General features: G+C 44.4%; 1 protein-coding gene across 2 annotated transcripts in view; it reads right to left on the reverse strand.

The window, feature by feature from the left end:
• LOC106582101 (immunoglobulin superfamily member 3) overlaps nucleotides 1–27,569 on the reverse strand; it is an 89,885-nt gene extending 62,316 nt beyond the window's left edge. Inside the window, exons 1-2 of one of the 2 annotated variants that reach the window (XM_014164845.3) lie at nucleotides 26,445–27,569; nucleotides 11,949–12,329 (exon numbers count right to left, since the gene is read on the reverse strand). In XM_014164845.3, coding sequence (XP_014020320.1) covers nucleotides 11,949–12,329; nucleotides 26,445–26,484 — 421 coding nt within the window. In that variant the 5' untranslated portion in view covers nucleotides 26,485–27,569. The remainder of the gene's footprint in view (nucleotides 1–11,948; nucleotides 12,330–26,444) is intronic. The other variant, XM_014164846.3, reaches the window with a different exon arrangement.
• Between the last annotated feature and the right edge of the window lie 404 nt (nucleotides 27,570–27,973).

Raw genomic sequence — 27,973 nt, forward strand, 5'->3', positions numbered from 1 at the left:
GTGACACGAGCCTACCAGACGTGCTAAATCACTTCTATGCTCGCTTCGAGGCAAGCAACACCGAGGCATGCATGAGAGCGTCAGCTGTTCCGGACGACTGTGATCACGCTCTCCGTAGCCGACGTGAGTAAGACCTTTAAACAGGTCAACATTCACAAGGCTGCGGGGCCAGATGGATTTCCAGGACGTGTGCTCCGGGCATGTGCTGACCAACTGGCAGGTGTCTTCACTGACATTTTCAACATGTCCCTGATTGAGTCTGTAATACCAAAATGCTTCAAGCAGACTACCATAGTCCCTGTGCCCAAGAACACAAAGGCAACCTGCCTAAATGACTACAGACCCGTAGCACTCACGTCCGTAACCATGAAGTGCTTTGAAAGGCTGGTAATTGCTCACATCAACACCATTATCCCAGAAACCCTAGACCCACTCCAATTTGCATACTGCCCAAACAGATCCACAGATGATGCAATCTCTATTGCACTCCACACTGCCCTTTCCCACCTGGACAAAAGGAACACCTATGTGAGAATGCTATTCATTGACTGCAGCTCAGCGTTCAACACCATAGCTTAGTGATGAGCTTTGAGCGTACTAAGGAACCTGGGACTAAACACCTCCCTCTGCAACTGGATCCTGGACTTCCTGACGGGCCGCCCCTAGGTGGTGAGGATAGGTAGTAACACATCTGCCATGCTGATCCTCAACACTGGAGCTCCCCAGGGGTGCGTGCGTGCTCAGTCCCCTCCTGCACTCCCTGTTCACCCACAACTGCATGGCCAGGCACGACTCCAACACCATCATTAAGTTTGCTGACGACACAACAGTGGTAGGCCTGATCACCGACAACGACGAGACAGCCTATAGGGAGAAGGTCAGAGTCCTGGCCGGGTGGTGCCAGAATAACAACCTATCCCTCAAGTAACCAAGACTAAGGAGATGATTGTGGACTACAGGAAAAGGAGCACCGAGCACATCCCCATTCTCATCAACGGGGCTGTAGTGGAGCAGGTTGAGAGCTTCAATTTCCTTGGTGTCCACATCAACAACAAATTAGAACGCTCCAAACACACCAAGACAGTCGTGAAGAGGGCACAACAAAGCCTATTCCCCTCAGGAAACAAAAAAGATTTGGCATGGGTCCTGAGATCCTCAAAAGGTTCTACAGCTGCAACATCGAGAGCATCCTGACCGGTTGCATCACTGCCTGGTACGGCAATTGCTCGGCCTCCGACCACAAGGCACTTCAGAGGGTAGTGCGTACGGCCCAGTACATCACTGGGGCCAAGCTTCCTGCCATCCAGGACCTCTATACCAGGCGGTGTCAGAGGAAGGCCCTGAAAATTGTCAAAGACCCCAGCCACCCCAGTCATAGACTGTTCTCTCTACTACCGCATGGCAAGCGGAACCGGAGTGCCAAGTCTAGGACAAAAAGGCTTCTCAACAGTTTTTACCCCCAAGCCATAAGACTCCTGAACAGGTAACCAAATGGTTACCCGGACTATTTGCATTGTGTGACCCCCCAACCCCTCTTTTACGCTGCTGCTACTCTCGGTTTATCTTATATGCATAGTCACTTTAACTATACATTCATGTACATACTACCTCAATTGGCCAGACCAACCAGTGCTCCCGCACATTGGCTAACCGGGCTATCTGCATTGTGTCCCACCACCAGCCAACCCGTCTTTTTACGCTACTGCTACTGTCTGTTCATCATATATGCATAGTCACTTTAACCATATCTACATGTACATACTACCTCAATAAGACTGACTAACCGGTGTCTGTATATAGCCTTGCTACTCTTATTTTTCAAATGTCTTTTTACTACATTTTAGTCATTTAGCAGACACTCTTATCCAGAGCAACTTACAGTAGTGAATGCATACATTTCATGCATTTGTTTTTATTATAATAATTATTTTTTTGTACTGGCCCCCCGTGGGAATCGAACCAACAACCCTGGCGTTGCACACACCATGCTGGCGTTGCAAACACCATGCTCTACCAACTGAGCCACAGGGAAGACTGTTGTTTTTTTCTTTACTTACCTACACACACACACTTTTTTTTTTTCTTCGCACTATTGGTTAGAGCCTGTAAGTAAGCATTTCACTGTAAGGTATGCATTCGGCGCACGTGACAAATAAACTTTGACTTGATGGCATATCACTGCAGAATACTGTGTTAGCCATGCTGGTTAAGTGTGCCTTGAATTCTAAATACATCACTGACAGTGTCACCAGCAAAGCACCCCCACACCATCACACCTCCTCCTCCATGCTTCACAGTGAGAACTACACATGCGGAGATCATCCGTTCACCTTCTCTGCATCTCAGAAAGACACCGCGGTTGGAACCAAATAAAAAATACAAAAATCGCATATTTGGGCACATCAGACCAAAGGACAGATTTCCACCAGTCTAATTTCCATTGCGCGTGTTTCTTGGCCCAAGCAAGTCTCTTCTTATTATTGGTGTCCTTTAGTAGTGCTTATTTGCAGCAATTCGACCATGAAGGCCTGATTCACGCAGTCTCCTCCAAAACAGTTGATGTTGAGATGTCTGTTACTTGAACTCTGTGAAGCATTTATTTGGGCTGCAATTTGAGGCTGGTAACTCTAATGAACTTATCCTCTGCAGCAGAGGTAACTCTGGGTCTTCCTTTCCTGTGGTGGTTCTCATGAGAGCCAGTTTCATCATAGCGCTTGATGGTTTTTGCGACTGCACTTGAAGAAACTTTCAAAGTTCTTGAAATGTTCCATATTGACTGTCCTTCATGTCTTAAAGTAATGATGGACTGTCGTTTCCCTTTGCTTATCTGAGCTGTTCTTGCCATAATATGGACTTCGTCTTTTACCAAATAGGGCTATCTTCTGTATACCACCCTTACCTTGTCACAACACAACTGATTGGCTCAAACGCATTGAGGACAGAAATTCCACAAATTAACTTTTAAGAAATGCATTCCAGGTGACTTCCTCCTGAAGCTGGTTGAGAGAATGCCAAGAGTTTGCAAAGCTGTCATCAAGGCAAAAGGGTGGCTACATTAAAGAATCTCAAAAATAAAATATATTTTGATTTGTTTAACACTGTTTTGGTTACTACATGATTCCATGTGTGTTATTTCATAGTTTTGATATCTGACTGGTACTGTATATTCTATTATTGTATTGATAATAGCCAAGACTGCCAGCGTGTGTAGATGCTTGTGTGTGTGTGTGTGTGTGTGTGTGTAGATGCTTGTGTGTGTGTGTGTGTGTGTGTGTGTGTGTTGAATGACAAAGAGCTTCAGCCTTGAGCTAGTGACTCCAACATCACTTCATGCCATAGCATAAGTGCAAATGAGGGAGGAGAGACGGAAGATGAGGGCAGGTAGCCACTTGGCCTCTATGCCCTCCCTATCACACTGTGTCTTGAGTATTAAGATGGCCCCTATGATCTCCCTATCACACTGTGTCTTGAGTATTAAGAGTATTAAGATGGCCCCTATGCCCTCCCTATCACACTGTGTCTTGAGTATTAAGATGGCCCCTATGATCTCCCTATCACACTGTGTCTTGAGTATTAAGAGTATTAAGATGGCCCCTATGCCCTCCCTATCACACTGTGTCTTGAGTATTAAGATGGCCCCTATGATCTCCCTGTCACGTTGAGTACGTTTACATGCACAGTAGTAAATCGATAATAAACTGATTATTAGTCATGTAAACACCTCATCTTAAATCGGAGTAAGATCAAAATCGACGTAAGACTACACCGATTAAAACACTTGGTTGTCTGAGCAATCTTTCAAATTATTAGGACACGTAAACTTCAGCGGTGTATTTGATCTGCGCATGTGCTAACACTAGCCTCCCTCTTTAGCGTGAGTGAAGTGAATTAGGAACAACTGAGAAGTAGTTTTTACATACAAACTTTATATGTCCAAACTCAGAATCAAATATGCTTCCCAAAAGTAACATGGTCACTGTTGTGGAATGTTTATTTTGATTGGCGATGTTCTGCCATCAGGATTTCAGATGTGTCCAAGTAAACAGGATTATTAGGAAATCTTTTCTTGCAAAGCATGTAAACTTTTTAAATCAAACTATAATATTAATCTGACTCTACACAAAAAAATGTAAATATTGTGTGCATGTAACTGTACTCACTGTGTCCTGTTCAGAGTATTGAGACAGACCCTATGCCCTCCCTGTCATACTGTGACCTGTTTACTTCCTCTCCTCTCTTCCTTTTCCATCTACCATCTTGTTCCACCCTGCTTTGCAGTGTTATATTCTTGGTGCTCTATGTTCTATTCCGTGGTTCCAATGTGCCTCTGTGTGTACTGTGGGGTTGTGTTCCGTAAGAGACGTTCTGTATTGTTTTGCGGTGCTGTTCCCATTTCCACTGGGGGCTCTTCAGACGCGCCTCTCACAGAGTCAATTACCACAAGAACATTTGTTCTGACTGACAGGACAGCGCCCGGGCAGTGTGTGTTTGTGTGTGCGCAGTTAGAGTGGCAGTAATGTCATTGAGCAGGAACCCCTGTCATTGGAGGAGATGAGATTGGCAGGGAAATGGCAGAGTAGACGGAGTGATAAAATCTCTCATTCCGTTTGGACCCGTGCCCATTCACCAGCTCAGAGAGCACACACACTCATTCACTCAGAGCCAAGAGGAAGAGAGAAGAGTGATTGTAAATTAAATAGAGAAAAGGAGATGGTGAGGTCAGAGAGTGAGAGAGGAGACAGGGAAAGAGAGCCAATGTCACTGTGAGGAGGAAGTCTGTGAGATAAAGTGTTCCAGTCACACAGCCTAGCACTCCCAATCAATACCAACAGACAGCAGACTGATACAGCCTTCCTCTCCCCTCCAGTAACTCTCCCTCTACATCTCTCCTTATCCCACTCTCTCCATCAGCCCAAGACGTTATCACGATCGGCATCTTTCCATCACGCTATCCCTCGGTAAATCTACCTTGTTCCTTCATTTCTCTCCATTCTTCCATCTAGTGCTCTCAATCCCTCCTTTTCCTCCCTCTTTATAGCTATGTTCATTCCTCAATCCCTCCCCCCTCTTCCTTCTCCTCCTCTCTCTCTCCTCGTTTAATCTGACAGGGCTGGAGAGGCAAGACATCTATTGACAAAACCATAGACCTGCTTCTTAGACAGCTAAAGACAAAGAGGGGAGAAAGAGAGAGAGAGAGAGAGAGAGAGAGAGAGAGATCGGGAAAGAGAGCGGATGGGGATAGATGACTGCCACTATCAGTGCAGCATATACCATAGAGTTACAGGGTGAATCCATCCTTGGTGGAATGACAGAAAAATGGTCTACCTACCTCAGTGTGGCAGGTAGCCTAGTGGTTAAGAGTGTTGGGCTAATAGCTGAAATGGTCGCTGGTTCGAATCCCGGAGCAGACTAGGTGAAAAATCACTTAACCCTAATTTCTCCTGTAAGTCGCTCTAAATAAGAGTGTCTGGTATATTCTGATTCTCTTCTAAAAAGAGGGAGAGGAAGAGAGAAACTAAAAATGTGCTTTAAAAGAAAACTCGCCCTTCCACAGGAGTCAACACACACACAGCTATACATCGACACGCAACCATGCCAACACACATCTCTCTCCTAGCTAACTAGTTGCTTTGACAATGATCATAGGTGGTAGGCAAGACAGTAACCCTAATAGTCATATCAGACACAGAGACTAATGTAAAACATGCCCCTATAGCACCAGCTGCATTGTGGGTAGCGCCCGAGGAGACGTAACCAATCAGACTGGAGTCAGGAGAAACGGCTCATCATTTCTCCGTCACACACACTCCGTTTGTCTCCATCTGTCACACTCTGTACTATAAACTAGCCCCTTAAGCCAATAGACTGAGAAGATAAAACAGAGTGTGAGGATATGTCACACGTGTCCAGCAGTATGGAAGCTGTCATGGAGCGAAGTAGCACCGTCATACTGTGATAGTGACTAACAGTACCTACTTTAAAGAGCACTTGATGTACTGTATTTTTGCCACAGAGTTAATAATTGGTCTTGGACATGACTGTGTTTTTGAGCCTCATGGCTGAGTAAGAGAAGAGAAGTCCGCTGTTGGTCCCTGTTCTCATACAAGCTGGTGCCTTGGACACACTCAAACACAGGCTGGTGCGTAGGACATGCATGGGAACACACACACACACACACACACACACACACACACACACACACACACACACACACACACACACACACACAGTAGGACCATTTCATGTTGTAATTTTATCTCATGAGTTAGTGTTTAGGAGACACAGGCTGGTGGGTAGGATGCTAAGGCTATCTCCTGGGACCCCCCCCTGTCTTGGAACCATGGCTCCTGAATGAGTGGTCCACCATGTGGGTGAAAACAGACTGCGGTTGACCCCTGACCTGGAGCTACTTCTGTACAAACGGTTACACATGGTGATGTTAGCCTTTCACCTTTAACCTGGCAGGACATCCGCATTACAACACTGATCAGTCAGAAAACATCCCTTCTCCAGGCCTTGTGACTGGGAAATCTTTAGTCTCTTTGTACAACCAAAAAGGACATACTGTAGATATCACATAATACATTACTATTATTTTTAAGATTTATCTTCAATAGCTTGTTAGTGCTTTTATGAGTTGTTTTGTAATAGGGGGGCAGTTTTTCCCAGTTGGCCCACATCAGCCACTTGTAGACTGTTGTCACATTATAAAAGGTGTGTCAGACACACAGTTTGGTGGAATCATCTTTCTGAACAATCCGCCATACACACGGCCCAGGAGTCGTATTCTACTGCCACACACAATAGACACACCTCACTCTCACAAACAATGATGATACAGTATCGGGCAGGCAGGAACAAAGCCAGGTGTGCTGCTGAAAACATGCCCCTGGGGACAGAGAGTGTATAATGTTCCACATCTATAAAAATCACTCTCACAGAACCCATTGTGACAGAGGGGACATTGATCACTGTGTGTCACCATCTGTAACTCAGCACACTGATTACACCCAGTTTCTCCTCCTATCCATTTCCACCCCCCACTAATCCACTCTCACACTACTTCCTCCTCTTCTCTGATTAGATAGCCAGCTTCCCTCCTGTCCTGTGACACACACTTCCTGCTTCGAGATGAGAACATCTTCAATCCCAAATAGAGAGCTGATACACAGAGAGAGCTGATACACACAGAGAGAGAGAGAGAGAGCTGATACACAGAGAGAGCTGATAAACACAGAGAGAGAGAGAGAGAGAGAGCTGATACACACACACAGAGAGAGTGCGAGAGAGAGAGATGATACACAGAGAGAGCTGATACACACACACAGAGAGAGTGCGAGAGAGAGAGCTGATACACAGAGAGAGTGCGAGAGAGAGTGCGAGAGACAGAGACAGAGACAGACAGACAGAGAGACAGAGAGAGAGAGAGCGCGAGCGAGAGCTGATACACACACACAGAGCTGATACACACAGAGAGAGAGAGAGAAAGCGCTGACACACACACAAAGAGAGCTGATACACAGAGAGAGAGAAAGCGCTGATACACACAGGGAGAGAGCTGATACACACAGAGAGAGAGATAGTTAAGGAGTGTGAGGAATTGAAGGAGGGAGAGAGAGTGGGGGGAAGGACAGGCTATTGAGTGTCCGGATACGTGCAGCTGCTGAGAGAGGTGGATGAGGGTATGGAGGGAAGAGAAAGTGGAGAAGACCCCTGAAACATGCCCCTGACTGTGGGGAACTTGGTTAAGAGGTTAGAGACAGAGAGGGGCTCATAACGCAGTCCCTCAACACCTAGACACGCATAAATACACACACAGTCTATAAATACAGTATGCCACCAGCAACACCATTTTGCAGTGCTTTACGCCTGAGCCTTGCCCCACATTCAAAACAGAGTGCATGCTGTTGTAATGCCACCAATATACTACATTTACTACAGGGGTCTTTGTTCCCCGGCCCCACCAAATATCTCTTTCCATCACGCTTTCCCTCAGAAATGAATGAAATCCTGAGTAACTACAGGTCTGTGTCTACTACACGAGGCTAACAGAGTGCTAAACTAAAAACTAGAATGGCACACTGACAACACTTCACTGGTCAATTTATCAACTCTCACACTGCCATACTGTACGACTATTAACTAGGGCTGTCAAACAATTCAAATCATTTAAAGACTTAATGGCATTAGTTAAATAGCTATTAAATCGCCATTTTTGAATTTGGTCAAATTTGGCCCTAAAGAAAGATTTTTCCATTTAAAAAGCAGTGCATTGAGTTTCAGGCATACTTTAATTGGAAGGGACAGAAACACAAAATGACCGACAGCAGAATGTTTTAATAGTATTTTCACCATAAACAACAAATGTCACTGTACCATTAATACTCCCAATGTTTCAGTAGGCCGCTCCCTCTTATCAATGTTCTTGAATAGTAAATAGTACCCGCAAAACACCAGTCTCAATGTCAACAGTGAGGAGGCGACTCCGGGATGCTGGCCTTCTAGGCAGCGTTGCAAAGAAAAAGCTATATCTCAGACTGGCCAATACAAAGAAAAGATTAGATGGGCAAAAGAACACAGACACCGGACAGAGGAACTCTGCCTAGAAGGCCAGCATCCCGGAGTCGCCTCTTCACTGTTGACATTGAGACCAGTTTCCCCCCATCAAAATGCATACAAAATGAATCCCAAACATTACTAATAAACTTTTCCAAACATGTTAAACGACGTTTATAATCAAACCTTAGGTACCCTAATACATCAATAAATGATCAAATTTAAGACGGAGAATTGTTATTGTCTTTACTGGAGAAAAATACCAAAGAACGTGCTCTCTTCCACGCGCTTGGAAACACTACAGCCAAAATGGGAGCCACCTAGAAAAACTACAATTTCTTGCTAATTTTTCCAAAAACCGGCATGCAACTCTTTCTAGACTGTTGACATCTAGTGGAAGCCCTAGGAACTGCAATCTGGGAGGATTTCGCCTTAAAAGTGACAGCCATTGAAAACAGTGCTAGGCTGAATTTTTTTTGGGGGGGATGGTTTGTCCTTGGTTTCGCCTGCCAGATCAGTTCTGTTATACTCAGACGTAAAATTAACAGTTTTAGAAACTTTAGAGTGTTTTCTATCCAAATCTACCAATTAAATGCATATCCTATCTTCTAGGCCTGCGTAACAGGCAGTTTACTTTGGGCACACTTTTCATCCGGACGTGAAAATACTGCCCCCTACCCAAGAGAGGTTAACTGCCCTGAGCAATGTACGCATCTACCCTGTATGTACGGATCTACCCTAATCTACCCTGTATGTACGCACGCAACTACCCTGTATGTACGCACGCATCTACCCTGTATGTACGGATCTACCCTCATCTACCCTGTATGTACGGATCTACCCTCATCTACCCTGTATGTACGGATCTACCCTCATCTACCCTGTATGTACGGATCTACCCTCATCTACCCTGTATGTACGGATCTACCCTCATCTACCCTGTATATACGCACGCACGCACGCATCTACCCTGTATGTACGGATCTACCCTGTATGTACGGATCTACCCTCTACCTACCCTGTATGTACGGATCTACCCTGTATCTACGGATCTACCCTGGTCCTGGGAGAGCCACAGGATGTGCAGGCTTCTGTTCAACAATACAGTCTTTCTAATCAAGACATTGATTAGTTGAATAAGATGCGTTGGTGCTTGGATAAAACAAAAACATCCACACCATGTAGCTTCAAACACCAGGGTTGGAGACCACTGTATCATATGTAGACATTAGAGGTCGACCGATTACGATTTTTCTACGCCGATACCGATTAAATCGGCCGATTGTTTTTAGAATGCATTTGTAATAATGACAATTACAACAATACTCAATGAACACTTATTTAAACTTAATATAATACATCAATAAAATCAATTTAGCCTCAAATAAATAATGAAACATGTTCAATTTGGTTTAAATAAAATACAAAAACAAAGTGTTGGAGAAGAAAGTAAAGTGCCATGTAAGAAAGCTAACGTTTAAGTTCCTTGCTCAGAACATGAGAACATATGAAAGCTGGTGGTTCCTTTTAACATGAGTCTTCAATATTCCCAGGTAAGAAGTTTTAGGTTGTAGTTATTATAGGACCATTTCTCTCTATACAATTTGCATTTCATATACCTTTGACTATTGGATGTTCTTATAGGCACTTTAGTATTGCCAGTGTAACAGTATAGCTTCCGTCCCTCTCCTCGCTCCGACCTGGGCTCGAACTAGGAACACATCGACAACAGCCCCCCCCCCCCCTCGAAGCAGCGCTACCCATGCAGAGCAAGGGGAACAACTACTCCAAGTCTCAGAGCGAGTGACGTTTGAAACGCTATTAGCGCGCACCCCGCTAACTAGCTAGCCATTTCATATCGGTTCCACCAGCCTAATCTCAGAAGTTGACAGGCTTGAAGTCATAAACAGCGCAATGCTTGAAGCTGCTGGCAAAACGCACGAAAGTGCTGTTTGAATGAATGCTTACGAGCCTGCTGGTGCCTACCATCGCTCAGTCAGACTGCTCTATTAAATCATAGACTTAATTAAAACATAATAACACACAGAAATACGAGCCTTAGGTCATTAATATGGTCGAATCCGGAAACTATCATCTCGAAAACAAAACGTTTATTCTTTCAGTGAAATACGGAACCATTCCGTATTTTATCTAACGGGTGGCATCCATAAGTCTAAATATTCCTGTTACATTGCACAACCTTCAATGTTATGTCATAATTACGTAAAATTCTGGCAAATTAGTTCGCAACGAGCCAGGCGGCCCAAACTGTTGCATATACCCTGACTCTGCGTGCAATGAACGCAAGAGAAGTGACACAATTTCACCTGGTTAATATTGCCTGCTAATCTGGATTTCCTTTAGCTAAATATGCAGGTTAAAAAAATATATACTTCTGTGTATTGATTTTAAGAAAGGCATTGATGTTTATGGTTAGGTACAGTCGTGCAACGATTGGGCTTTTTTCGCAAATGCGCTTTTGTTAAATCATCCCCCGTTTGGCAAAGTTGGCTGTCTTTGTTAGGAAGAAATAGTCTTCACACAGTTCACAACGAACCAGGCAGCCCAAACTGCTGCATATACCCTGACTCTGTTGCAAGAGAAGAGACACAATTTCCCTAGTTAAAAGAAATTCATGTTAGCAGGCAATATTAACTAAATATGCAGGTTTAAAAATATATACTTGTGTATTGATTTTAAGAAAGGCATTGATGTTTATGGTTAGGTACACGTTGGAGCAACAGTCCTTTTTCGCGAATGCGCATCGCTTATATGCAACGCAGGACATGCTAGATAAACTAGTAATATCATCAACCATGTGTAGTTAACTAGTGATTATGATTGATGGATTGTTTTTTATAAGATAAGTTTTATGCTAGCTAGCAACTTACCTTGGCTTCTTACTGCAGTCGCGTAACAGGCAGGCTCCTCGTGGAGTGCAATGTAAGGCAGGTGGTTAGAGCGTTGGACTAGTTAACCGTAAGGTTGCAAGATTGAATCCCCGAGCTGACAAAGTAAAAATCTGTAATTCTGCCCCTGAACAAGGCAGTTAACCCACCGTTCCTAGGCCGTCATTGAAAATAAGAATGTGTTCTTAACTGACTTGCCTAGTTAAATAAAAGGTGTAAAAAAAATACAAATAAAAAATGATAAATAAATGAAAAATACATATATTTTTTTTTAATTATTATTTATTTATTTTTTTAATTGGCCAAATCGGTGTCCAAAAATACCCTAATTAATCGGCCATTCCGATTAATCGGTCGACCTCTAGTAGACATCCTAGTGTTTATGCACCCATGTAGGCCCAGGTTAAAAGTGGTAGACTATACAGAGGAAAGGGTGCCATTTGGGACACATCCTTGTTGTATTGTGTTGTAACATGGACTCACCGGTAAGGTTGGTGCGGGCACTGTAGGAGCCGAGGTACTGTCCGTCTGTGTTGGGGGTGTAACACTCAAACAGCCCCTGGTCTCTGGCCTGGACCTTGGTGATGTGGAGCAGGGCTGAGTCCCTGGTCAGCCTCTCTACCCAGATCTCCTTACTGTTGACCCTCTGGCCGTACACCGCGTACGCATAGTTGGACTGGGCCGTGCTCACGATGCGGATCTCGCGGTCGGGCACCGAGGTCAGGTACATGGACCACTCAAAGTCCTGCTCCACACCCTCCTTGTAGCCGGTCACGTTGCACCAGATGGTCACGTGACTGCCCTCCGTCCGTACCAGCGGTCCACTCTGAACGGTCACTACCCTCTGGGCCACGCTCACGCCTGCTGGGGGAGAGGGGGGGGGGGGGGGGGGGGGGGGGAGAGGGAGAGACGCAAAGAACAAAACTGCTGTTAAAACATTTAGCATCCTGGGAGCTTTAGCTCCAGCACTCTCCCAAGAGGAACAGAGTCAACATGACATGTCCACTCAGTGTCCTGAAGAAACAGCCATGTAGTGTCTCACACACACACACACAGAGAGAGAGAGAGAGACAGTGGGGAATTATGAAATATGAGGTCAGTGTCAGGCTGTTAAAATACTGTGACCAGGAGCCATGAAACTGAGAGGAGGTCATGCTCACCACACACACGGGACAGGGGTCATGCAAGGTTGTTATTTTAGTTCTTGGTGGAGGAAATCTATGTCAGTTGAAACACCTGTGGTCAGTTTCAGCTGAGGGAGATCACAGTTCACACAGACTCCATTAAAAAGAACATACATTTCAAAAAAGAGCAGACAATACACCGCAGCACAGGCAAAAGCATGCAGGCACACACCAATCCCAAACAGAAGGGGACTAGACACTGCTTCCTGTCTACATGACCAACTGCAGAACACAGCTGTGTGTGCGCGTGTCTTTCACAGAGACCTCACAGAGGCACAATAAAGTACGTTCATTTTTCAGATTTAAACTTCCAACATCCTCTCTTCCTTGTTGATCACTCTCTCGCAGTAACTTTCTCTCCCATTCCCCATTTTTCATTCACTGTTATGACTGACTGACTGACTGACTGACTGACTGACTGAGTGTGTGTGTGTGTGTATAAAAATCAAATTTTATTTGTACCCCTATATATAGCCTCGTTATTGTTATTTTATTGTGTTACTTTTTATTATTTGTCACATGCACCGAATACAACAGGTGTAGACCTTTCAGCAAAATGCTTACTTACAATCCCTTAACCAACAATGCAGTTGAAGAAATAGAGTTAAGAAAATCTTTATTAAATAAAACACAAAAATAACAATTACAAGGCTATATACAGGGGGTACAGGTTAGTCGAGGTAATTTGTACATGTAGGTAGGGCTAAAGTGACTATGTATAGATAATAAACCGCGAGAAGCAGCAGTGTAAAAACAAAGGGTGGGGGGGGGGCATTTGATTAATTGTTCAGCAGTCTTATGGCTTGGGGGTAGAAGCTGTTATGAAGCCTTTTGGCACTCCGGTACTGCTTGCCGTGCGGTAGCAGAGAGAACAGTCTATGACTTGGGTGACTGGAGTCTTTGACCATTTTTTAGGTCTTCCTCAGACATCACCTAGTATAGAGGTCCTGGATGGCAGGAAGCTTGGCCACAGTGATGTACTGGGCCGTACGCACTACCCTCTGTAGTGCCTTACGGTCGGATGGCGAGCAGTTGCCATACCAGGCGGTGATGCTCTCAATGGTGGAGCTGTAGAACTTAGAGGATCTGGGGACCCATGCCAAGTCTTTTCAGTCTCCTGAGGGGCAAAAGGTGTTGTCGTGCCCTCTTCACGACTTTGTTGGTGTGTTTGAACCATGATAGTTTGTTGGTGATGTGGACACGAAGGAACTTGAAACGCTCAACCCACTCCACTACAGCCCCGTCGATGTTAATTGGGGCCTGTTCGGCCCGCCTTTTCCTGTAGTCCACGATCAGCTCCTTTGTCTTGCTCACATTTAGGGAGAGGTTGTTGTCCTGGCACCACACTGCCAGGTCTCTGACCTCCTCCCTATAAGCTGTCTCATAGTTGTCGGTGATCAGGTGTGTGTGTGTGTGTCTGCGCATGCGTGTGTAAAAGATTATCTAGTTGAAAGATTAACATGCATGTAGACTGTGCTCAGCGAGTCGACAAAACGAGAGAAAACGTTGTGTGTGCGCTATAGTGTGAGAGTAAGATTGTCTTTTTCCTCATATTATTTAGATCCTTCTTGGTTTTGTTTTGTGGTCCTTCGTCTTTTTTTTCCATTTTGAGGCACATTTTGCTCATGAGCTCATAAAAGCGTTACAAATCTCTGATTTGTTTTTGGCTGCCTTAGTTGAAAGGGATTTCAATTCAATAAGAACAGCGTTTCAGAACAAAAAAAATTATAAAAATGAATCACTCCGAGGCTTCACTTCTCCAATGGACCACAATAAGATAGAACTGGCCATGAACTCACAGGCAGGACAGTTAAACACACTAAAACGTCTCAGGGGGATAAAGAGAAGAGGCCTCCAGGAAAATAGCAATCTTGCCAAAATACTGATGTTTTTATCTGCACTAAATGTGTGATATTTAATGTGTGGAATAGCTCACTGGTTTGATATTGGGAGGTTGTTGTTGTCATCGTCCTACATTTATCAGTTCCCTTCCACTCGCTTTCTGTCCTCGCTCGTCCACTCGCTTTCTGTCCTCGCTCGTCCACTCGCTTTCTGTCCTCGCTCGTCCACTCGCTTTCTGTCCTCGCTCGTCCACTCGCTTTCTGTCCTCGCTCGTCCACTCGCTTTCTGTCCTCGCTCGTCCACTCGCTTTCTGTCCTCGCTCGTCCACTCGCTTTCTGTCCTCGCTCGTCCACTCGCTTTCTGTCCTCGCTCGTCCACTCGCTTTCTGTCCTCGCTCGTCCACTCTCTGTGGTTTTGTTGTCTTGTCAGTAAGAGAAGATATTAACATAATACCAGACCATTAGTAACCAGGGCGCCATTCAGTCTGACCACATAGAGCTCAGAGTCACGGTGCTGTATTCCCTGATGCTCATGTTACTGCTGCCCTGGTCCAGTATTACTGCCAACAATACATTACTCACCACATGATTAGGCTGCTACTGCTCATATTGTATGAGCACTGAAACTATTATTCTCCTCCCCCACCTCTCACTCTCCGTTTCTTTCTGTCAGGCTCTCTCTCCTTCTCCCGTCTCCCTCTCTCTCATCACCCTCTCCTCATACACCCAGCCTCTCCCCCTCTACGCTTTCTCGCTCCCTCCATTCTCCCGTCTCCCTTCCTCTCTCTGAGTAAATTCCTGTCTCTCCTCAGTGCCTCGCGGTTCTCTGCATCTTTTCAGGCAGGATTTAAGAGGCTCTGTGAGACTTCAAAGCAACACAGCACTCTGCAGGCTGTTTTGAGAGGCTGACAACTACATACCAAACCCTACAGACCTCTAACTGATCACTCTATCCCTACAAACTAATCCCTCTATACCCTCCATCTGGCTACCTCTTCACCTCTGGCTGCACTGTCTTTATCACTCGCTGCCCCGGGACTGGTAGCGTTCACTTACAAGCCTTTTATAGCTCTTTCTCTACCACCAACAGCCCACTGTTGGTCTCTCACTGTAACGTCGTCGCCACCTCAGCCCCTCGGGTCAGGCAAAGGCAGGCAGGCAGTCAATGTCACTAAAAAGATTCAATGTGACCTCAGAGCCGTTTTAAACTGCTGTTCAGCGCGGGTCATAGAGGAATGGACTTGGAAGCATTTGGCATGAACAACTTATGCCCCCCCCCCCCCCCCCCCCCCCCCCCCCCCCCCCCACACACACACACACACACACACACACACACACACACACACACACACCACACACACACACACACACACACACACACACACACACACACACACACACACACACACAAAAGAGGAAGCTGTAAAGAGGATTATGCTAAGTGGAAGGGGGGGGGTAAACACTAATCCAATCATTTCTGGCTGGAAAACAGCATCATCTCACAGCACTGTACTGTTAGCACTCACACCACCAGCTTACTCCAACCCTCACAGGATAATTACACACACCTGCTAAGGTGGGAGTTACACACAAACACACGGTACAGATTATCATATTTGAAGCCATCCATCTTTTGTCATCCTGCTGGCATCAGTGGAGGCATAAGACAGTCCTGTTACCTCTCCCTCCCCCTTCATTCCTCATTATACCCAGGATGCTAAGGGCTGAGCGCTGCACATGCCAACGCTGCCTGGCTGGTCCAATGCCCAGGTGGATCTATTTCTGTCACACACACAGCTGGCTCCTCCATATGGGCCATACTACAGAGTAGAGGAGAACACAGTCCCAGTCCTGTCTCAACTCCTCCACCAAACACACTACTTTGAGGGGTAAGAAGAAGTGTGGCGGTAAGGCAACTGGAGGCACTGAAAAGGGGATAGATTATGAATATAGATTAAATAAATAAATGGGCTCAGCCTTACGGATGGGAATATAATATCTTTATTGGTATTTGAGTACTTGAGTGAGTGTTACTTTTTTTGAGAAAGACAATTTTAGATGTACACCGAGTATTCCAAACATTTGGAACAGCCTGAATTCGTCTTGGTATGGACTCTACAAGGTGTCGATAGCATGTTGATTCCAATACTTCCCACAGTTGTGACAAGTCGTCCGGATGTCCTTTTGATTGGTGGACCATTCTTGATACACATGGGAAACTGTTGAGTGTGAAAAACCCAGCAACGTTGCAGTTCTTGACACAAACTGGTGCTACATGATGGAGGCACACTGAAACACAATGACTATACTTCACTGTGTGTGTGTGTTTTCCCGCTCTACTCGGGTTAAATCTCTCCCTATGGAATCCCTTAACATCATGCCCCTTTATTAACACCCATTACGACCGACAGACACAGACAGACCTCTCTCTCAGAGCCAGTATAACAGACAGACCTCTCTGAGCCAGTATAACAGACGTCTCTCTCAGAGCCAGTATAAGACAGACCTCTCTCTCAGAGCCAGTATAACAGACAGACCTCTCTCTCAGAGCCAGTATAACAGACAGACCTCCCTCTCAGAGCCAGTATAACAGACAGACCTCTCTCTCAGAGCCAGTATAACAGACAGACCTCTCTCTCAGAGCCAGTATAACAGACAGACCTCTCTGAGCCAGTATAACAGACAGACCTCTCTCTCAGAGCCAGTATAACAGACAGACCTCTCTGAGCCAGTATAACAGACAGACCTCCCTCTCAGAGCCAGTATAACAGACAGACCTCCCTCTCAGAGCCAGTATAACAGACAGACCTCTCTCTCAGAGCCAGTATAACAGACAGACCTCTCTGAGCCAGTATAACAGACAGACCTCTCTGAGCCAGTATAACAGACAGACCTCTCTGAGCCAGTATAACAGACAGACCTCTCAGAGCCAGTATAACAGACAGATCGCTCTCTCAGAGCCAGTATAACAGACAGACCTCTCTCTCAGAGCCATTATAACAGACAGACACACACTACATACAGTATGAGTCAGAGTAAGGGAGAGATCACATCTTTAGCCTTTATAGGACTCTGAATTGAACTGGTCCTGTGTGGCTCAGTTGGCAGAGCATGGCGCTTGCTATACCAGGGTTGTGGGTTGGATTCCCACAGGGGACCAATATGAAACTGTATGCGCTCACTACTGTAAGTCACTCTAGATAAGAGCGCCTGCTAAATGACTCAAATGTAAAATAATTGATCATCCATCGGAGTGGTAATAATAATAATAATAATGTCTATCAGGGCCTGGCACTAATTTCCGCCTGCCAGGGAACATTCCCTACTTGCCAAAGAAACTCTCCCAGGTGTGTCAGACAGCTAACAGCTTTGGGCAAAATGTATATACTTTAGCCTCTCTTGGGTAGGGGGCAGTATTTTCACATCTGGATGAAAAGCGTGCCCAAAGTAAACTGCCTGTTACTCAGGCCCAGAAGCTAGGATATGCATATAATTGGTAGATTTGGACAGAAAACTCTAAAGTTTCTAAAACTGTTAAAATTATGGCAGGCGAAACCCCGAGGACAAACCATCCCCCCCAAAAGAATTCAGTCTACCACTGTTTTCAATGGCTGTCACTTTTATTATAAGGCGAAATCCTCCCAGATTGCAGTTCCTAGGGCTTCCACTAGATGTCAACAGTCTTTAGAAAGAGTTGCATGCTGGTTTTTGGAAAAATTAGCAAGAAATTGTAGTTTTTCTAGGTGGCTCCCATTTTGGCTGTAGTGTTTCCAAGCGCGTGGAAGAGAGCACGTTCTTTGGTATTTTTCTCCAGTAAAGACAATAACAATTCTCCGTCTTAAATTTTATCATTTATTGACGTATTAGGGTACGTAAGGTTTGATTATAAACGTTGTTTGACTTGTTTGGAAAAGTTTATTAGTAACGTTTGGGATTCATTTTGTATGCATTTTGATGGGGGGAAACTGGGTGGATTATTGACTGAAGCGCGCCAGCTAAACTGAGTTTTTATGGATATAAAGAAGGACATTATCGAACAAAAGGACCATTTGTGATGCATCTGGGACCTTTTGGAGTGCCAACAGAAGAAGATTATCAAAGGTAAGGCATTTATTAGATCGCTATTTCTGACTTCCGTGGCGCACCTGCCTGGTTGAAATATGTTTTTCATGCTTTTGTATGCGGGGCGCTGTCCTCAGATAATCGCATGTTGTGCTTTCGCCGTAAAGCCTTTTTGAAATCTGACACAGCGGCTGGATTAACAAGAAGTTACGCTTTATTTTGATGTATTACTCTTGTGATTTTATGAAAGTTAAATATTTATAATTCTGTAGTTTGAATTTCGCGCTCTGCAATTTCACCGGATGTTGGCCAGGTGGTACGCTACCGTCCCACCTGCCCATAAGTTGAATGCATCCATATGAAAAAAATGTAATTGTTATTTTTTTTCATACCACTTTACCCCTCTCAAAATCCTATCCTAATTGACATCTCTTTTCAAAGATTTGGAAGAGAGACAGGCCTTAGTTATGGCAACACTGTACATGGGCATTCTGTGGGTTTATGAGGTCAAACAATCACAATGCAACAAACTCCATCTCTGCCCTCAGCCTTCCTTGGCCCAGTCAGTCGACAGTCAGTCAGTCGACAGTCAGTCAGTCAGTCGACAGTCAGTCAGTCAGTCAGTAGACAGTCAGTCAGTAGAGTAGTCAGTCAGTCAGTAGACAGTCAGTCAGTAGAGTAGACAGTCAGTCAGTAGACAGTCAGTCAGTAGACAGTCAGTCAGTAGACAGTCAGTCAGTAGACAGTCAGTCAGTAGACAGTCAGTCAGTAGACAGTCAGTCAGTAGACAGTGTGGGGCTGAGAGGGTGTTTTTACAGGCAGCTTCAAAGCACTCAAGGCACACAGCAGAGTAGTCCAGCAGCACAGCCTCTGTGTAATTTACCTACCATCACACACCAGTTGAAAGACAGGCCAGCAGAGCACTGTGATGACTGACCACCAGCCCTTACCACTGACTAATGGAGAGGGAGGAGGGGAAAGAGGGAACAGACAGGAGACGCACGAGAGGAGGAGAGAGAGGGAACAGACAGGAGACGCACGAGAGGAGGAGAGAGAGGGAAAATGAGAAAGAAACAGAGCGAAAGGAGAAAAAATATAAAGGCAGAAAGAGAAATGGCTGGAAAGAGACTGAGGGGAAAAAGGCATTTGTGTTTCAACTCAGTAATTTCCGTCCCTTAAGCAATCCTCAGTCCTTCCCTCCCCCTGCTTCTCTCAGGTCAAAATTAGCCCTGCAGCCACCAAAAAGGCCAGGCTGAGAGAGAGATAGACCATCATGTCTGCTATTACCTCATCTCAACATGGGGGCGCAGAGAGGGAAAGGGGGGGACAGACGGGTATAGAGAGAGGGAGAGAAAGGCTCAGAAGGTGAGTTTTGATAAGCAGTTGTGTCGTGGCTAAGGTCCAACCTCTGAGCAAGAACAGAGACCGCAGCCTGAGTGTACAAAGAACATCAAGCAGTGATCAGTCAGTCAGTTACACACGCAGAGGCAGAGCTGGCTCATTCTTACACTTTGAGTTGTCTCCTCTCATGTTAGTACAGTGTCATGTAAGGTCCTGGTCTCTTCATGTCAACTAGCTCTAATTCATGGCCCTCCTGGGCCACCATACGCATGACCCCATCTGTATTGCCTGCCCATCACAGCTGCTGAGACCAGGCCGAGAACACCAGGGGGTAACTACCTCTCTGAGTGTGTCTCTACCCATCCCGACCCATAATTCATTCATAATTGAGGTTGATGGTGGGGAAGGGTAAAGTCGCCCAGCTCCTCTCTCGCCTCTGTCCATAATGGACATGGTTAAAAATTTAGTGTTTGTGACCAACTCACTCATCCATATAATAAACCTACTGTAGCACACAGACAGTGTCTCACTCCCTCACACACACAGACCGTACTCTGCCCCCTGTCCTGTCCCATCTGAAGTGCCCCCCTCCCCACAGTCCATTAACTCCATATAGCCACCTGCTTCCCTGTGCAAAAGCCCTCCCTCCCCCTCTTTGCCCCCCAGGGCCCTAAACCCTATCAGACCAGCCAACAACACAACAGCATGACAAAGAGATGGACATAGAACTATCCCCATACATTCACAAACACAGATCATCATCAACAAAAACAGTTTAAGGTTTTACAAACACCTTTCCTTTAAATGAGACACACACATCTGCAATCCAGTAACACACACACTCATCACACGTGTACGTACAAACTCCAGACAGCTGCTGAAGTTAATGTAACACTATAAATCCAACTTTCAGTCTTCTATAATTATCCAAACCCACATGTTAATAGCTCTGTATGACAGCTTGCTCTCCATCTCTCCCTGTTTGTGTATTAAGCCACAGATTGGAAAGGAAACTAATTAACTAATAATTAGACTCTTCAAACAGACTTCTCTACCATTGTCAGTGAATTTGGCATTCAGGATGCGAGTGAAGCTAAGCCACACACACATACAAGCTCGTAAACAAAGACAGTCTCTCACACACAGTTTCTCTTGGTCTCTCTCACGAACACACACACACACACACACACACACACACACACAGTGTTTTCCTCTTGAGTTACAGGGATTTGATTTGAGAATCAGATCAGATGCCTCCAATGTCCCTGTGGGTTATCTTAGCTCAGACCCATGCTGACTGTATCCTATTCACCTTTTGTTTTCAATCTAAAAAACAGCCATGTGTGTGTGTGTGTGTGTGTAAGACGGGGGGGCGCGGGGTGACACTATAGGGAGGTGTGTGGGGTGGTGTGTATTGTTATGTAAGTGTGTGTGTGTGTGTGTGTGTGTGTGTGTGACAGAGTCTGTGGATGTGCTGTGCAGCAGGGGAGCCGTCTCCATAGTAACCCTGCGTCTCATGCGCATCCCACTAAGGCTGTGTTTGGGCGGAGAATCCAGTGAGGATTCTGGGTATGTAAACCCAAGTATTGTGGGTGGATCTGGAGGAGTGGAATCTGGGCTACCCTATTATCTAACAGAGCTCTGAGTAGAAGTTGCACCTAAGCACATATCTAATATCAGCTTACCCCCTATAAATCCTAACCATTGGGCAAAACTGATTTTGGACCAATGTCTAGAGGACAACCTCATCCAACTCACCCTTCTAAACCAGGGAGGGGAGAAGGGGCGGCAGGTAGCCTAGTGGTTAGAGCGTTGGACTTGTAACCGAAAGGTCGCAAGATCGAATCCCTGAGCTGACAAGTTAAAAGTCTGTCGCTCTGACCCTGAACAAGGCAGTTTAGCCCACTGTTCCTAATTTGTTCTTAACTGACTTGCCTAGTTAAATAAAGGTAAAAAAAATAAATAAAAAGGGAGGTATTCAAAGTGGATGGTAGTTAATGGTGGTATTTAAAGTGAAGAGGGGGGTGGGATGTCAAGGAAATAACCACCCAAACCCAACAGACCAGTTAAACTGCCTTTTATCTTATCTGAGAGAAGGTACCTCAGACATAAAGACTCACAAAACCCCCCCAAAAAAATGTGCACTGTAAATGATTTAGGCATGCAATCACAACTGTAAAATGATCAACAGCTGTCAGAACTCTGGTGATCAGCTCTGAGGTCAAAGAGATCATGTTGTACAGAGTTCACAACTACAGAAAGAAACACAGCAGACACTACACAGTTACCCCATCCAGACACAAACCAGATGCTGCAGACAGGCACCAAATTCATTTAAGCAGGAAGGAGATTAAAAATAAGCAGGCCATTTTCCTATTTATCTTTAATGTCCAGATAATGTATCCTAAACTATGTGGAGAGAGCAGCAACAGATTTTTACTGAGTGTAACAGTAGGTCGCAGTGCTTTAGTAAAACTGACTGTTAAAACTCTCCAGTGTGATTGGAGTGTGTGTTGGGGGCGGTACTTAGCAGCGGTGACAGTTAGGTGTGAATGTCCCTACCTTTGTGTTAACTCAGCATTACAGGGTCCACTCTAGGCCTGAGGGCAACTGTAAAATTGACTCCTGCTCTGGCTGTTCTCTAAAGACTTACCATCAAAGGAAACAAACTACCCAAGTACTTACTGAGGCAGGTCTGGGTCTGATGTTCAGACTCATTTTATCTTTCTGGTCTACTGATCCTTGACCAATCAAAAAGTTGTGCTCTCTCTCAGCCCGAAGTGGACAACAACCTATCAATGACTTGTATCTCTGAATATTCATGCAGAGTTGAAAGAGAAGCAGGTGAAGTACAGTAAGTGAATGAAGTTTGTAGTGGTCTTGCTGTTGTCAGGTAAACAAGCCAGATAGAGGGAAACAATGTGATGAAGTATCATGATGTTATGGGTACACTACACACAAACACCGAAATGCCTCCAGATTTACATTGGATAAAAGGAGAGACTACAAAATGGTATATCATACAATGCAGTTGAGGAACAATGGGAAAGTAATTCTGCTTTGAAAGTTGATAAACTTGTAACCCCACTTTTGAGAAAATGGCCCTTGAATATTTTGGTACACCTACTGGAGAGCTGTTCTTATCTACACCTATTCAGTATTGTTAACACCCTCAAAGGCCTTAGCCCCACCCAAACGTTAAGGATTCACATGTGAGGCCATGTGCTAAACTGAGTGAGTAAGTTAGTGTAGTAAACAACCTAAGATTTCTAAACTAAAAGTGGTTTAAGTAGTAGCCTTCAATAAGGAAAAACTCCAGATAAAAAAAAACAACACTTTATCGAGTCCTATATCCTAATCAAAGTTTGTCACATGCACAGGATACAGAAGATGTAAATGGTACAGTGAAATGGTTACTTGCACAGTAGCAATATCAAAAATAGAATGTTTCCAGATTAATATTTTATAATTATTAGATGATTCTTACCCACACCTAGCTAACATTAGGCTATAACTAGCAACGCAAATGAATTTCTGAGATATGAATAATATTACTACACAGATCATACACATAACGTTAGCTAGCCAGCCAGCCAACTAACATTAGTTAGCAAACAGTACACTTTAACTGTCAATGAAAATGACTGACAAAATTACAAACATATAATATCTGAAAATGCTAGCTAGACTATCTTACCCATATACAGGGAAGAACACATTTCCCTCTCTGTCACGGTTGCCTTCTCCTTGGCTATCATCCACCGGGCATTCAACTGATTTCTAAACTCGGTCCACTTCTTCTGTGACAACAACACTGTTGGCTTCCCCATCACTGTCATCAGAAGACTACAATGTCTGGTTCAATTAATATGTTTTTACCTAAAATCAGGGATTTCCTCATTGTCAGAGTCAGAGAGAGTCAGCATGGCAGGATTGTCTTCAAAGAAAGTGGAGAGGAGGAGCAACACTTGTGCAGTTCTTCATTACACATTTTTATTTAAAGCCTACATACTAAGGAGCTCATGTTATAGACAGAAGCATGCTACATGACAGACCAATCTGAACTCATGTCTCGGCATGTCCAGCCCATCCATTATGTCAGCCAATCCTGACTAGTGGGAAGGTTCCTGTCTTTTTCTGTGGCTACACCAACTAGGTTTGTAATTTAATGATTTTACTCATATTTACAGATGGCATAAACATTTGTTAATAAGGCACATGAAAGTTCACATGTTCCAGATGGCATTTCTACCCCCAAAAAATGCATTTTGACAAAAATAATAATCATGTTTACATTCAAATGCCTCTCCTGTGAAGTAGAGACGTGTGACATACGTCTATTTTCCTAAAATGAGTCCCATATTAGCAAAATAAAACATAAAAGCAAAGTCAAAGACCTTTACAAATGGAAATAACCTAAAAACATGCACACACAGGAGAAACACGCATCCCAGCCAAGCCTCTGTAGAATGCACACAGATGTACAGTCAGGGACAGGGTGAGCGATTGCATTATGAACACTGTCTAGACATGCTTGCTCTGTATGTATACATAGGCACTCGCACACAGATACACAAACCCAGGTCATCTGCTGGCCAAACAGCTGGAAGATATGTTAGGAGCCTGAAGCGTGTCATATACCACCAATAATTTAGTTTTAGCATCAGAGTAACATCCACAAAGACACGACAGATCCACTCAAACTCACAGCAATGTTTAAACAACGCTGACTCTTCCTTGACCAAGAGGTGAAATTCCTTTCATTCTAAAAGTGTGTGTGGGTGTGTGTTTGTGACACACAGCTGTCATTCTGTGGGCAGCATTGGATAGTCAGAAGGAAGGAATCACCATTTAGACTGGCCTTCCATTAACAATATTGACAAAGTTGAGTGAATTCAATGGCAGTAAAATTAATAACTGACAGCAATTAGGATAATCCACTAGCAGGGACGAGTCAGCTAGACTTACATTTGCATGTTAGACTGCCTCATAACTATTGGTTTCCATGAGACTTAACTGATGGATTGAAACTACACAGTGAAACTGGCCTGAGATCAGTGCATACAGAGGCTTTGGCAGCAGACATGCATCGAGAGCCTATACTAACTATTCTGCAGTCAGTTGAGCCAGTATAGCCAACTGAAGCATCTCTCCATTACTGTTTAACAAGCCAGCCTCCTGCTGAACAACACATTAGACTTCCTATTAGTTATATAAAGCAGAACGGTTCAGGGATTCAGAGTTCTCTCTCTCTGCCACGACTACAGGGTAATACACACATCATTTATACAGTACCCTACGTCACCACCATGTGTAAGAGCTTTCTGTAAAGTAGAAAATTAGACAGTCAACATATTGTACTCTTTTTCTGCTGTCCATCTCTATAGGAAAACCATAGCATTTCTATGATGTATTGCATTTCATTCTACACCTTCATTTCACCTTGGGAAATGTACAATTATTCCAATGTATCAATCAATCAATATCTCCTACATGAAGTTGACCAGCTGAAAGGGTAAGTGAACTAACAAGAAGACTGTTAATCTAACCCAATGGCAGGGATCCACCCCCCTCCCCCAGCATGCATCCCATCCAGGAACAGAGCAGCCATCTGGTGTGTGTACTGTGTAGACTATGCTAGATGTGTCAGTGAAAGTGTATGTCCCGTGTGGCTCAGTTGGTAGCGCATGGTGTTTGCAACGACAGGGTTGTGGGGTTCGATTCCCACGGGGGACCAGTACGGGAAAAACATTTTTTTATGAAATGTATGCATTCACTACTGTAAGTCGCTCTGGATAAGAGCGTCTGCTAAATGACTCAAATGTAAATGTATGTCATGTGCATGACAGGGAGAGAATAGCTGAGTGTCCCAAGGTGCTATATAAAGTGAAAAATGTAAGGTGTCTGTGTGTATTGACTACAGGCACTAATAAGGGGATGTGGTCACTGTTATCCAACTCATCCAGAGAAAGAGGAGCTTGAGTCTGCGGGGGTTAATCTGAGACTTACATCCAAATATCACATGAACCTGGTTCTCCCCCCTCCACACACACACACACACACACAATGATAGAAAAACAATAACTTGTTCACAGCTATAATAGAGCTGTGAAACATAAACATGCAGACACAGCTGTCCAAAGGCATCTGTAAGTGAGTAGTGAGCAATGATGGATTTATATACATCATTGGTAGTGAGTAACACAATGCCCCCTCCCTAGACCAGTGACTCCTACTGAGGTGGCATTGGCAAACACACACTCTCACACCTACATACATTCAGAGTTTGGATTTGTCATTCAGGTGTGTCGTCATGCAGATGTCTTGGCATGCAGGTGTGCTATGACTCAGGTGTCGGAGTCTGGGGACGAACTGTTCTTCTTAATTAAATAGACAGAATTCTAAAAAGGCACAATCTTTTTTTGAAAGTGCATAGTAACAATTGAATAGCATTCGGGGTTCTTATTTGTTCTCTCATGTAATTAAATAGACAAGAAAGAGAAAGATGACTATGTTTCCAATCTAAGCAATAGGGTACAGGCGTGACTTACCAAGCAGCGCACACGCAGTAAGGAGCGTGCGGATGCCCATTGTCTTCCGTCTTTCTCTCCCCTCAGACACCGTTCCTATAATCCGTTTGGCGAGGCAAAACTTCAGTCTGTTTTGAGGCGACGGACGGGTAGGTCTGGTGCCCCCCGGGGATCGAACCTGCTGGGTTGACTTGAGACTGAGATCCGCCTACCGCCTGTGGGATACCCTCACCTATCTCCCGTATCCTGCTTTGAGATGCGGGGCTTGGTAGACTCGGGTGTCGTTTCTCTGTATCACCTTCAACTATCTATCCTATTGTCAATGATATGCACCCATAAAAGACGTCTACCCTGACCCTTCTTCCTTTCTTACGCATCGGACAGAGAGACTGCGGAGGCCCTTCGCTGTATAACGACAAACCACCTCACCAGGGAAAGTCCAGCGTGTGTGGATGTCTTGCTTTGTTAGTGCGCTATTTAGAATTGTGCCAACACCCCCCAAAAATCGGATCAATATGTAAAATAAATACGTAAAGTCCTTCTACTGAGAATGTACATAAAATACTTAATTTCCGTGGGCGTCCTCTTCCTCCGGGGAGATAGCGCTATCCAAATGCACGCTGGTTCGGTAAAATCAATCTCCTTTCACTGCTTCACTACAACAACAAAAAACACTCGGAGTCGATGGGCGGGCGCTCTAGCGGCAGAACATAATACAAAATTAACGTGCCATAGGATGGACTTCCGAGCGAATTCGTCAATGGACCGAACCCACCGCAAATTAACCAAAGTAGCCTACCTTTTATTTTAATTGTTTATAAAAGTATCCGAAACGTTTATTATCGTTGATCAGAGAATTGAGTGTTGTTCATAGCCTACACAAAGCGTTGTTCGGGCACAAATATATTGATAAACCCACACCGCGAGAATAACCTCACATTTCAGATGTGTTTCTGATCAATAATTTAGTCAAAAGGATCAGTTGCTGTTCTTCAACGGCTTCGAGTCAAGTCCTTCTTCTGCAAATTCAGTTTAAAATCAATCTTTTCTGAATATTCCCCAGGTGTATTCCTTGTATGTCATTTCCTGGTTGGAAGAAATTCCCTTTGAGCGCTGTAATTTAGTATTCCCTGCCATTTGAAAGACTAACTAGCATGCCACACAATCCCACCCCCAAGCAGAAACCACGCCCCATGGGCAACTTCCCACAATTCACTCAGTAAGGACTAACACCGACCAACTCCAATTGGCCAAAAGGTGTGACTAAATCGATTATTTTTACAATTTCCAAATGTATTCATATGCAGTAAATCGGATAGAGCATACACTTGGTATGGGCATGGGATATTACATGCCCCTTTTTATTGAATTAAATATTAGGTCTTGAATTTTATGATACCAATAATAATAGTCTTGAGATTTATTAAACAGCATGTGTTTTTGCTTTTCAATTTCTCTCTCCAAAATATACAGGGCCATAGATTAATCCTATCAGCTGAGAATAAACACAAAGCCTTATGATTCCTATAAGCAGTTTACAACATATATGG

The sequence above is a fragment of the Salmo salar genome, chromosome 21 (genome assembly GCF_965601325.2).
Source record: "Salmo salar chromosome 21, fSalSal1, whole genome shotgun sequence".
Classification (NCBI taxonomy): domain Eukaryota; kingdom Metazoa; phylum Chordata; class Actinopteri; order Salmoniformes; family Salmonidae; genus Salmo; species Salmo salar.